Raw genomic sequence first — 14,160 nt, 5'->3', positions numbered from 1 at the left:
TACTAATGAAAGAACTGGTGAGCCATGGCACTTTGTACCTCTTGTTATAGTTTTGTTGTATAGTTAGCATCATCGTTTTGTGTCTGTCTCATCTGCCTTACTGAACTGTGTATTCATTAAAATTAGAATTCATGTCAGGATCATCAATTTTAACTCATGTAAGTACTCAGTAAAAAAAAAAAAAGAAATTGATAAATTACTTCCTGTAGAATGTTCACAGGGTAGAAACTGGCCCAGTAGCAAGTCAGCTGCTCCTGATATCAATTGGACTTGAGGAAGCTATGGTGTAGTGGAGGAACAATGGATATAGAATTAGCTGGGTGGACTTGGGTATGAATATTATCTCTGAACTTCTGATGTCTCATTAATTGGACAAGCCTTAGTTTCTTCTTAAACAAAATAGGGGACAATTCTTCCTCTCACAGGGCATTATGTGAGCTAGTTTGTGTGAATATACCTAGCACAGTGTCAGGCATAGAGCTGTTGTTAATTATGTGTTAGACAAACGAATGAATGAGTGGTCTCCACTGACCAGAGGTAACTTGATTTGGTTCCTGAAGTTTATTTTATAACTAAGCCAATGAAGGAATTTTTACTGAAAAAGTTAGGTTTAATGAAAAATATCTCTATTCTGGGAAGTAAATTTCTTATTGGGTGACTTCCATTGTCAAAATTTATTGCCTGCTAATTCATAATGTTTTGTTTGCTAAATTAAGGTAATATTTCTGTCCTGAATTGAGCCATGCTTTTTCTTGATTGAGATAGGATCCATCTGCTAATTTGAGCATTGGCTAACTCATAGGCTGGCTTCTACAAATGGGCCATAAAAACATATTTCTGAATTTTGACTGTATATTATTAATATTAATCAGTTCAAAATTACTTGAATTTGTGGTTCATCACCCAAAATCATTATTCAGAATACTTTGTTTTTTATTTTGTTCCTATCACATTAAAAACTCATTACTTAACTTAATGCCTAATATTCAATTTATCCATGTGTCACCATGTTTCAGCTACATGGTACAGCATTATTCATTCATTTAACCAACATTTATTGAGTGCTCATGTGTGTCAAGCTATGCTCTAGGTGTTGAGGATGTAATAGTGAGTAAGACAGCCAAGATCTCTGTTCTAATGCAATTTACATTTTACTGAGGGAGGCATAATAAACACAAAAACATACACTATAATGTCAGGTAGTGATGATTATGCTATGAAAAAAAAACAGGAAGAAAATATCAGGAAATTGGTGCCATTTAAAATAATTTTGAGTAGAGAGTTGAAGTAAGGGAAAGCATCATTATAAATATTTGGGAAAAAATGTTTCACATTGACCTAAGAGCAAGTTTAAGGGCTCCTATTTGGAGTATTTCGAAATGAACAAGTACTTTGGCTTTTACTTTGAATAACTTGGGTAGCTGGTGGAAAATGTTAAGTAGAAGAATAACTTGACCTGACTTATGTTTTAAATGAAACACTGTAGCTGCTCTGTGAAGAACAGAGTAGGAGCTGGGATGTAGCAAAAATAGATGTAGGGAGACCAGTTAAGTCTGTTTGTGGTAATCCAATCTAGAGATAATGGCTTAGCTCATGTGATGAAAAGTGGACGGATTCTGCCTGTATTTTGCCTGTATTACCAACAGAGTTTGCTGATGGACTGGGTTTGGGGTTTAAGAGGAAATAGGCAAGTCAAAGACAAACATGTGGGTAAATGGCGGTGCCTTTTACTGAAATGCAGATGAATGAGCGAGGATCATGTTTTGTGAGGGAAAAGATCCAGATATGGTGTTTTGGATATCTTAAAATTGAAATCCTATTAGACATCTAAGATATCTAGAAGAGTTTAGAGAGAAGTCTGGGCCAGAGGTGGGAAGATAGGTGGTATTTAATGAGCTAGAACTGGAAGAGCCCACCCAGGGAGGCAGTACAATGAAAGAGGTACAGTGACATGGCTCTAGGCACTCTGATGCCAAGTAGTCAGAGAAATCTCCAGCAAAGAAAACTGTGAAGGTGTAACCTTTGAAGCAGAAGGATATCCATATTTATATGGCATCCTGGAAACCAAGTAAATGAAGAGTTTCCAGAAGAAGAAGGGATTTGTTGAATCAGATGCTGCGATGTCAGGCAAGATGAGAGTTGAGAATTGACCATTGGATTCGGCAGTGTGGAGCTCACTGGTGACCTTGACAAAGTTGGAGTGGTTAGGTAAAAATAGTGATTAATGTGGTTTCAAGGGAGAGTGAGAGCTGAAGAAATGAGAGGCAGCAAGTATAGTTTTTTTTCAAAGATTTTTTTTTTCTAAAGTAGACCAGAGAAGTGCTGGGGGAGAGAGTGTAAGGCCAAAGAAGGTTTTGGATTTTAGAAATTTTGTGTTGTTTTTGTTTTTAAGATGACGGATATTATAACATCTCTGATAAAGCATTTGCATGCTATGGGAAAGTCCTGGTAGAGAGGGAAAGCTTGACACTGTGGGGAACAAGGGGAAATTTCTGGAATGATGTCCTTGACTAGTTGAGAAAGGATGAGGGGCAGTGCACTAGTCTTCATTGGATGCTTAGTCATTGGAATAGGAGAAAAAGTAGGTTTCTAGCCACAGGAACAGAAAGGTTGGTAGATCTGATAGCAGGAAGATACTGATGTTTCTTTTACCCTTTGCTTTTAATTACAATAAGAAATGAGATCCCCAGCTGAATATGAGGAGGATGGGGGAGGGTTGGAGGTTTGAAGAAGGAGGAAAAGGCAAGTCATGGTCACAATGAAGAGTAGACAATTTCCAGGCAGATCTGAGTGACCATTTAAAATAACATACAGTATGGTTATGGACTTTTCCCCATAGATAATGCAGTTGCTTGGGTGAAGTTATAAGGTAGATGAAAAGTTGAAATGAACTAGAGTCAGGGTTTTCCCAGGCAGATATATCAGAAAGAGAGAGAACATGGAAGTCATTATAGTGATCCACCAAGGAATCTGAGCTGGGTAAGGAGGGATGTGACAATTTGCAAGAGATAATGTCCAGTGAAAATGTGATGGGAATTGCCTGGACTGGAGGTCTCAGTGTGTGGAATACTTGTTGAAGTTGTGGGGTATTTACATGAGTACACTGGAAAGGTAGGGGGTAATGGTCATGGAATGGGATAATGTGAACTGAGACAAGTAGAAGTATAATAGGTACGACCACAAGATGGCTGAGAGGGAGCAGATGATAAGCTTACTGGAGGTAAGGAGGTAGAGGAAGTGACCAGTAGTAGCACATATAACAAAATGTATTTTCTTTCTTTCTCAAGAATGAGATTATAGGTAAAAAGTTATTAAGTCTCCTGCCTGATCATGAGAAAAATGAAGTCTACCGAAAGATTGCTCTCAAACTTCCTTTGTCAAACTCAGGTACAGATTGTTATTTCTCAGTTGTAAGTTCTTAGATTTTAAGAGACAAGTAACAGTCACTCAGAGGAGTAATAAAAATGAAAACATTAGGGCCAATATAGTTTCTGATTATATATTAACTTAATATGATTTCACAAATTATATTTTCAGTATTAAAAAATTTCTCCTCCATTAAATCTTGCTCTTTATCATGAACCCTGATTATTTCAGCTTTTGTATAAGTGCATTAGTGTTATATAAATAATGTTCTAGCTGGTATTCCACTCTACGGATACAGCATAGACAGTTATGCAAATGCTACTGCTCCTAGAAAGAAATTAATATTTTTGTAAAATCTGTTCTACGTAAGACAATAGTCTTATGAAATAATCCTGCCAAATATGGTAATGTACAATTGTAAACTTGTTTTATATTTGTTTTTTTTTTCCTTAGTGGGAAAACATATTGATTTTTGCTGTCATTTAAAGAGAGGAAATGTTGAACATGATAGTGCACCTACTTATGAATATGTGAAACTCATCCTAACTGTACAAGATATTTTAAATGGTAAGCAGTTAAGTTTTTATCTGATCTAAATGAAATTAATGGGTTACCTAGCCCATCATTGCTAACATAAACACACTTCTACTGTTGATTCTTTCACATTCTCTGATATTCCTATGAGCACAGGTTTTAGTTATAGACAATCGGACTTTTAAAAAAAGAAGCCCATGATTAAAAAAAAAAAAAGGCAGAGTAGACAATAACGGTGCAGACATTAATGGATTACTAAGAAAAGGACCAAAGGAAAGCTCTGATTAAAAAGAAAGAGTAAGGTGATTATTCCAAAGGATCTCATTGTTTTAAAAATGGACCTGATAATATGAAGCACCTTGCTTTTAACTGTCTCTGATCTTTATCTCTGAGACCAGAATTTGCGATAGATAGCTTAGATACTTACCTGACACTAATCAGAAAATACACGATATTATATTTAAAATATGTTTAGTTATATTTAATGATTTCATTCCTTAGTTCCTTGTTCATTAAAATAACTTTCATTTTTGCTATTGCAGTTATGAATAGATAGAAAATTTGTGCCAGAAGACACTGCTAGTAAATCAGTACCCCAAAATCCTTGGGCTTTTAGTGTTAATTGTTCAGGCTCTTTGAATCTGAGCAGAGTGCAGTGTTACTGTGAAACAGTGCAGTGAGACTGTGCAGTGAAAGGAAAGGGGGTTTTAGGAGATGATGAGGACTTGAAACAGAAATATATAATACTGTCCAGTACAATGGAGCAGCTTACTTATGAGAGTTGTAATTACTGTTTTATTTCTCTGAGGAAAGTAGAAAAGAGAGGGAAATAGGGGAAACTCTTGAAAATGGAAAACTTTTTTTACAGAAATATCTAATGTATATTATAAAATTCTAAACCTTGTTGAATTCCTTATATTCTTAAAAAGTATATTACGTATTCAATTCAATTAATAGTGAAATTTACAAGGTAGGACCACATGGTAACATGGTGGACTGAGCTAACAAGAATGACTCTTTCCTTCTATAAAAACAAGGAAACCGTTTTTAAAACATAACCAAAGAAGTTTGATGCATAGCTAAGCTTAAAGAAAGGGAGGTTCATGGGTGCCAGAGATTACAGGATAAAGTACAAGACTCTCATGGTAACAGGAGGCCTAGGTGATGGCCTAGGTGGGCTGTAAATCATATGTGGGCTCCATTGGCTGGGGTCTCCAGTTCTAATAGTCATTCAAGGACCAACACATAAAACCTCGAGACTTCGAATGGTCAGAAAATTGTGTCCACTGGTCTAAAGGAAGAAAATGTTTGCCATCTCCCTCAGAATTTGAATGAAAAAAAAATGTGTCATTTATAAGAAATCAAAACCCAAATCTGTGTTGCATGGATATGGGATGTAAATTTACAAATTTTAAGGTTTCGGGAAATGTAGGTGAAGAAATGAATATAAATACTGATTTTGGGCCACTAAAAACATCTAGGTCTTGAACCAGAGGTAAATGGCCCAACAAATATGTAAAAAGGTGCTTAAATTCACTAGTAAGTAAAGAATGAAAAATTTAAAAACCAGTGAGATAGCACTGTACACCCATCAGAATGACAGCAATCAGGAAGTGTGAATAATAAGCAAATATTGCTGAGGAGGTAAGAATTAAAACACTAATACAGCATTGAGAAAAATGTAAACTCATGGTACATTCCTGAAACACAGGGTGAACTTAAATTGTTAATTATCCAATGACTCGGCAATCCCCATCACTGGACGGAAATATACCAGAGGCGAACTTGCAGAGATCTGTGTCGAAGGGGACATGTACAATGAATGTCATATAGTTGTTTGTGGTAAGGAGGGAGTTGGAGATAGCCTAGGTATGCATAGTTAGGGAAATAGACAAGTAAAATATGGGAGATATACAATATGGAAAATTTTGAAAGCAATGACCTGTAGATATACATACTACAACATGGTTGAATCTTAAAACCATATTGTTTTGAAACCATATTGAAAAATGTAAGAAACTGAATGAGCTAAATTTCTTTTGGAGACTACAACATCCAACCACAGAATAAGAACACAAGGCTGAATATCACCCTGAAGTCAACAGCAGTTATTTCTCAGTAGTGACTGCATGTTTTGGTGGAGACCTGGGTGAGGAGGGTAGCTGGTACAGAAGGACGGTGGGAAAAATCTGAGACTCAGAATTCTTAAAATTGTCAATGGGCTGGCACACAGCCCACTGATGTGGCTGGCAGTTGTTCATCTTGTGTAGCCAGTCGGCCTTTCCATTTGATTGTCGCATGTGTGTCTCTGTCTCCCTTAGAACCTTTGATGCTCTTCAGCAGCTTCTTCCCCAGCCATGCCTATGCTGAGTCATCTCCTACATACCTTCCTCTGGAGGACCGGTTTTATCTGGTGGGGTCCATCTTTCTCTTCAGGGCTCAGACCCTACGGGTGAGTATGTTGTGTGTGTGCCTTCCCTACTGTGGCCTTGTGAGCTTCCTTTAAAAGGCCATATCCCCTTTGGTCCCTCAGCTACTGGACAGTGTTGCTGAGGAAACCCATGTGTGCAGGGGGTTGTGCTAAGTAAGATATGTGATTGAGGAAATATCAGCTTCTGAGTTTCAGAAGGTGAATGTGTCAGTGGAGATCTCAACACACCCAAAAGAGATGCATATTCAGTCATTTACAAGTGGTTTTGCTGTGATATGAAAGCCTTATATGGGGACTGAGGGTGGGACATATGAAAAGAAACTATTTTAGGAGGTGGACAAAGGAAGTTTTCTGTCACAAAGTGAATTTTGAGGCAGCTGTCCCCAATGCTGACCGCCATTACTCACTTAGTGTTGTGCTAATATAGCACTCCCAGATTCTGTCTCTAAAAACAAAAATCAGTATTTGGAATTCATTGGATAGATTGAAGTTCATTGAACTTATTCACTAAGTAACATATTCAGTAAGAACCTATGATGTGTCACTTGCCATGCTAGGTCGGGGAGTAATATTAGGGGAAATAGACAATAGGCAAGTAATATTGAAAAGTCCCACAGGGATGATAAAACAGTCATATGCTAAGGACTGGGAATAGGGAGTTTGGACACAGTGGACATTGAAGGTCTTTCTCTGACGACCTGTCTTTTGAACTGAGACCCACAATGATGATGTTGACGCAGCAAAGAAAGGAAGGCAATCGAAGTATAGGGTTCAGCAGTTGTAAAAGTACTGAGGTAGTAACTAGCTTGGAGGGTTCCAAGGAAAAAACACCATTATGTGACTAGAAGAAGGTGAAAGAGGGAAGGAGTAGTAGAAGTAGTAGGAGGTAGACAGAGGCCAGGTTATGGAGAACTTTGAGAACCATGATCATGAGTTTAAGTTTTACTCAAGTGCAGTGGAAAGCAGGATGACATGATCTGATTTCATTGTTTTTGTTTTTAAAAGATTAGGCTGGCTGCTGGGTGGGAAATGGAATCTGGGGGAACAAGAGCTTAGGCAAGAGGGCTCCTATAAGGGGAGATGGGGCTTGGGCTAGGATTGGAGTGATGAGGGTTAGGGTTAGAAGTTATACAGATTAGAAGTATACAGATTTGGGTTATCACTGGCAGACAGGGCATGAAGTCCTTGCTGATGTGATGAAAGTGGGTGGGAGAAGAGAGAAAAATGACTCCTAGCTTTTATGTCTGAGCAGCTCAGTGAATGGAAGTGCCATTAACTGACTTGAGCAATTCAGGGACACTATGAATTGGATAGGGCAATATGGGAGTGGAGGGTGCAAATCAAGAGCCACGTGAACTGTGACGTACAGCACATCCAACTGCCTTGCGAGGGAGGCCTCTGGATCCAGGCCAGCTTCAGAACCTCATCCAAGCCACTTACGTCTTGCAGCTTCAGTTTCTTTTTCTATAAATGGTGAGACTAGAACCTTCATTTAGGATTGTCTTGAAGAGTGAATAAGATGGCACCTTATGCATGGTAAGCACTTGGGAAAGAGGTTGCAGAGAGGAAAAGTAAATAATCATCTTTATCATTATTATTGTGATCATCAGTATTGAGAGAGGGCAAAAGACCTGCTTTACTTTTCCTCTCTAGTTTAGAATGCCAACTTTAGCTGACCACATTTCGGAAACCCGTTAAGGACCCCTTTACATTCAGTTGTATAGCAGTGATGTGTATCATCATTTTTCCAGATTTAAGACCATGAGAAAAGTGGCAGAGAGAAAAAGCAATTGAAGGAAATTGCTTGGTCTGATTGCCCCAGGCATTATGTATCTCTGGCAGCTTTCTGGGATTTTAGTTCTCGCATCTGCCGCAGAGAAGCAGGCTTCCCATTGCGGGGGTCATCTCCAAATCTACTTCCTCCTCTGAGAAAAAAATCTCATTTGGCACACTTCCCTCACCCTCATCCCCCCCATGAAACAAGGATCCCTATTTGTGATCTATTGTATTTTCCTCTGGGTTTCTAGGATATTTGTTCCATATTGGTGGTCACTTTGGAGAACAAATCTTGTGAGAACAGAGGACTTTTTGAAGGAAGACTTTTCACAGTGTGATTGTGCAGTGCAGTGGGTAGAGCAGTGAACTGAGGACAAGTGTGAGATGGATCTACTTTGATCTTGAATCTACTAGCTGTGCATTTCAGGCTAGATCATTACAGCTCTATAATCCTCAGTGTTCACATCTGTAAAATCAAGTGACTTTTTCACATTGCTATGCAGATTAGCTGTGATACTGGTTATGAGATTGCTTCCAAATTTACTACATGCTATATAAACGTGTTGGTATTTTTACTATATAAGTACATTTTAAGTATCTAAAATGCTAGTTTTTCTGCAGGAACTTTTCACTGTAAAGAAAGCTGAGGAAGAGGTTCTGCTGATACAAGACTCCGATGAGGAAGCGGTATCTCCAGAGCACAGGTGAGAGGCTAATGTTAAAGTAAGTGAGGGAGACCTCGGGTACACGTTCATTAAACAAAACTGAAATGAGAGAAATAGTATCTACAAATATTTTTCCCATTAAAATGAAAAAAAACAAGCAATTGAATCCAGAAGAGCAATCTACTAGGCTGAATTCCTTTGTCCAGCTAATATAAATATTGCTTCTCCAGGAGAAACTACATTTAAATGTAAACTACATTTAAAAGTAGTACTTGATTACTTCTTTTCCTTGAAATACTTTTAAATGGTGGAACAGCAGGTTCACATTGTGGCAAATGCTATTACGTGTCCCTTTTTTGGTGAATATAATGTTTCTTTTTTTTTAAGATGCTATTTATTTGTTTGACAAAGATCACAAGTAGGCAAAGAGGCAGGTAGATAGACAGGAGGGGGAAGCAAGCTCCCCGCCAAACAGAGAACCCGATGCGGGACTCCTGTGACCATGACCCAAGCTGAAAGCAGAGGCTTAACCCACTGAGCCACCCAGGTGCCCCTATAATCTGTTTATTAACATTTGTTAACCGAGTTTCAGAGAATGGAAGCAGTATTCCATGATTTTGAATGAGAAAAATAAAAACGCATTCCTAACACACAGGAAAATGCCAGTTGAGCAGGTACCACTAAACCCCCTTCTTACACCTATTTAACTATCCACCAAGGATGGCTTAAGTGGGTAGGAGAAGAATAAATGAAACAAGACGGGATTGGGAGGGAGACAAACCATAAGTGACTCTTAATCTCACAAAACAAACTGAGGGTTGCTGGGGGGAGGGAGTTTGGGAGAAGGGGGTGGGATTATGGACATTGGGGAGGGTATGTGCTTTGGTGAGTGCTGTGAAGTGTGTAAACCTGGTGATTCACAGACCTGTACCCCTGGGGATAAAAATATATGTTTAAAAAAATAGCAGCCACTCTGGAAAACAGCATGGAGGTTCCTCAAAATGTTGAAAATAGAACTGCCCTATGACCCAGCAATTGCACTATTGGGTATTTACCCTAAAGATACAAACGTAGTGATCCAAAGGGGCACATGCACCCGAATGTTTATAGCAGCAATGTCCACAATAGCCAAACTATGGAAAGAACCTAGATGTCCATCAACAGATGAATGGATCAAGAAGAGGTGGTATATATACACAATGGAATACTATGCAGCCATCAAAAGAAATGAAATCTTGCCATTTGCGACAACATGGATGGAACTAGAGCGTATCATGCTTAGCGAAATAAGTCAAGCAGAGAAAGACAACTATCATATGATCTCCCTGATATGAGGAAGTGGTGATGCAACATGGGGGCTTAAGTGGGTAGGAGAAGAATCAATGAAACAAGATGGGATTGGGAGGGAGACAAACCATAAGTGACTCTTAATCTCACAAAACAAACTGAGGGTTGCTGGGGGGAGGGGGTTTGGGAGAAGGGGGTGGGATTATGGACATTGGGGAGGGTAGGTGCTTTGGTGAGTGCTGTGAAGTGTGTAAACCTGGTGATTCACAGACCTGTACCCCTGGGGATAAAAATATATGTTTATAAAAAATAAAAAATTATAAAAAATATATATATATATGTTTATAAAAAATTAAAAAAAATAGAAATTGTTTGTGATACTATCTAGTTATTTAATACTTGATAAATTCATTAGTGGGTATGTCTGTATGCAGAAAACCGTAATACTAGACACTGTCCTGTGTTGGGAGTGGATTACATTTTCCTTCTGCATCACAGTGTATATGTATATGTAAATAAATGGGAAAATAATATATTAAAGATGTGTACCACATGTCAATAATACTTAGCAAAATAAAATAAACAAGATAAATTTTCAAGAGGTTTCTTATGATTAAAGACATGCTTGTGTGAGATCTGGTGGTAAGAGGAGGGAGCTGGAGGCAGTGGTCACTGGTGCTATTTGGTGGTGGGGGATGGTAAGGAAGAAAGAGCTGGTGAAGAAATGAGTTAAACAGGAAATGTCTGATGTTCATCTGTGTCTGGATCTAAGCAATGAGGGGAGAATCTTCCCTTCCTGGCAGGAGAGTTCAGAGGTGTTTGGCTGTGAACCACTGTCTGAAGCTACACACAAAGCAGTGGGATGGAAAGCAGAGCTCCCCATGGCAGTTTGTTTGCATTCTATGGGCTTGGTGTCCTGCAACTCTCACTAACATGGGACTCCATTTGTAATTGGTGAATGTGACAAGTCTGCTCATGCCAGGATCACACTCACTTGCACCAGCAAAACTTTTTTTTTTTCAGAATCTCCAATTTCTTGTGAATATTCAGCAGTGTATTTGTGATTTGCAGGTGTTGGGGACAGACACGTGCGAGGCCAAGCCTAAGACTAATAGTCATTCCACTTTCTCAATGTGCGTTATCACTTCCGGTTTTTCTCGGAGTGCACACATTTCCTTCATTAGTGTTTTTACTTTATTACAAGACCTTTTACTGAATAATCTGGGGAAGAGGATATTTATAAAACATAACACGTTTAAACAGCATGAACTCAAGACACTCTCCTGTTAGGAGAATATCTGAGATGCAATTGCAGCAAACTACATGGGTAATGAATTTTGTATCAATCAGCAGATCATTGTAGCAAAGATTCAGATAGAGTTCAGAGAGTGAGGAAACCTGTGTTTTACTTTTAAGTAGAGTTTAATTGGGTGAAAAATATTCTGATGCAGAAGTGAACCAGCTACCACATCTATGCCACTGATCTACATAGAATATAAAATGTTTTCTTGAGGCTTCTAATAATGTAAGAAATCATCACTCCAGTGTGGATGAATGTACTCTAGTTTCTTTTTTTTTTTTAAGATTTTATTTATTTATTTGACAGAGAGAGATCACAAGTAGGCAGAGAGGCAGGCAGAGAGAGAGAGAGAGGAGGAAGCAGGCTCCCTGCTGAGCAGAGAGCCCGATGCGGGACTCGATCCCAGGACCCTGAGATCATGACATGAACCCAAGGCAGCGGCTTTAACCCACTGAGCCACCCAGGCGCCCCTGTACTCTAGTTTTATATGTACTATACTTCTATAAAATATTACTAAATTTCCTTCAAAAATTTTGCAATGGATTATATATCATGTAGACAGTAAGAAGGAAAAATAACACTTAGGACAGAGCTGATGGGTCTGATGAAGACATTCTGTTTAATTCCAGCCTCCCTGTCCCTTTCATATCCTTCCCCTCTCCTCCAACACCATGGTCGCCGCTCTGCTCTCAGCCACCTCAACTCTCACATGATGGATTGTGGGTAGACCAGGCTCATCCACTATATTGAGGTCTGTAAGGGAGGAGCTGTCAGTCTTGTCCCTGTCTGGCACAGAGCCTCACGTTGAGTAAGCAGAAAACAAACATCTACTCAGGGACTGACTGATTAATTGATCCTATCAAAACAGTAATCTATTCCATGACATGAAACCTCGCAAACATAATGCAGTATTGTTATAAATTGGTGCAAACTAGTATTGCCTTATTTTTGTCAAAGACTTGATCCTTGTCCTCAGGATATTTTTAAATAAGGAGAAGAGATTGTGGCATGTCAGGGTCATAGTTTGCAGTCATTGGTATTCTGGCTTCCATTTTATAGACAGAGGGATAGTTAAAAAGTAATCAGGCACATAAGTCATAGGGACCATAGGGACTAAAGTGCTTCTGGAATTTTTCTTGGTAATTCTACATGTTCTTTGAACGGTAAGAAGCATCTTGCTAAGAGGCTTGAAAACTTTGTACTTATGAAAGAAACGCAATGAGGGAAATGTGAGATCTTCAGAAGAGTCTGTTTCCATGGAAGATATCTTGTCTTGCATATTTCAGATTTGAGGCTAAGGAATATTTCATTTCAGGGGAGGGACTCAAGGGTTGGGTTATTTTCCATTAAAACTACATATGCACTGGAGTGGAAGGTCTTGTTTGCTTGGACCACTGAAGATAGAAAGAAGTCATGAGTACTCGAAAGTCAGTGAGGGGCAGACCAAAACTGGAATACTGTGTAGCCCTCTCCTATCTGTCTCCTGCTAGAGTCAGAAGGATGTACCTAACTACTCGTTCAGTTTGTCTAGTGGTACGTAGAGGTAAGGCCCAAATTCCCATCGTAGCATCGTCTCAGTACAATGGCCTTCACAATAGGATTAGACCTGTTGGAACATAGTCATAGAGCATATGCAATTTGCCCAAACTCACACAGTTGGTTCCACAGTAGAGCTGGAATTGGGACCCAGATTTTCTTGGGCTCATTCCTGCCAGGACATGAGTTTCAGGAGCTGTGGCTAGTATGGGATTCCAGGGAAAAAACTCAAGGAGTCTTTAAGAAGTCCTTGATTGGGATGTTATTGGGAGAAAATCTTTTTTTTCCTTTAATTTCACCTTAAATGTAGAGGAGAGAGCAATTAATAGATAGGACACTACAATGATTAACCCTAACACTGTTGATGAAGATAGCATCTTCTCACCCTTCGATAGAGTAAAGAACACAAGAAAATCAAATGTCAAGCATTTCTAAGGGTTCTAGTAGCTCTTATATTTGCTTGCAGTCTTCAAAAACTGCCACAGTGCTGGAATTGGTCCCTGGGGAGACTCCACCTGTCAGCAGCTGCACCAAAAAGAATGTTCCTGCTTAATTCCCCCTTTTAGCTTGTGTCAGTGAGAAGTTAGTTGTACAAAGGTGGGAAGAGAATTTTATAAAGTTGTATGATGATTCTAATAAGCATACTTTTGTTGTATGGAGCCTTGGTACTATTCTATACTGACTTGATTCCTCGTGTCCACCCCATCTTGAGCAGGAAAAGACCCTGCGTATCTTTGTATCACAGGCTGTTAAATTTGGTTTCTCTACCACTAAGGAGCTAGCTTGCCAATCTCATCATTCCAGTCCCAGTGAACCTCATTCATATTTAGCACCTGCTCTGTATGAGAAGTTCTGTTCTAGGCTCTGAGGACACAGCAGTGAACAAAAATCCTTAACTGCCTGGAGTTTACATTCTAGTGGAAGAGAAAGACAAAACATAAATCAATAGAATGGAGTAGATAAGATGGTGAGGAGGGCCAAGGGCAAACGTTAAGCAATGAAGAGGGATAGGGAAGGTTGTTGGGGGAGGTTACATTTGATTTAGATTTTGCCATATGCAGTTGACATTTTTATCAATTAAATGACAGTGCAATGTTGGCAGTTCCCGATGGTGTCATGTAATAGGGTGGCCAGCTCAGCTCTCCACAGAGACCTTTTCACAGCCTCTTAAACCTTCAGTCAAGTCTTCCTGCTCTCCCTGTGCAAGTTACTTGGCTAATTCTACTCCACGCTGCCTGCCGTCATCTTTGGTAGTATTTGGGTTT

At 39.1% G+C, this 14,160-nt stretch overlaps 1 protein-coding gene across 1 annotated transcript in view; it reads left to right on the top strand.

The window, feature by feature from the left end:
* Positions 1-14,160, top strand: part of PASD1 (PAS domain containing repressor 1) — a 93,443-nt gene that overhangs the window by 48,825 nt on the left and 30,458 nt on the right. The window contains exons 7-10 of the mRNA XM_082716252.1: positions 3,288-3,387; positions 3,820-3,933; positions 6,222-6,352; positions 8,729-8,811. Of these exons, the coding sequence (XP_082572378.1) occupies positions 3,288-3,387; positions 3,820-3,933; positions 6,222-6,352; positions 8,729-8,811 (428 nt within the window). The remainder of the gene's footprint in view (positions 1-3,287; positions 3,388-3,819; positions 3,934-6,221; positions 6,353-8,728; positions 8,812-14,160) is intronic.

This window comes from Mustela nivalis (genome assembly GCF_964662115.1).
Source record: "Mustela nivalis genome assembly, chromosome: X".
In the NCBI taxonomy this organism is placed as follows: domain Eukaryota; kingdom Metazoa; phylum Chordata; class Mammalia; order Carnivora; family Mustelidae; genus Mustela; species Mustela nivalis.
Note: the sequence above shows the minus strand (reverse complement) of the source record. Positions and strands in the feature narration are given on the sequence as shown.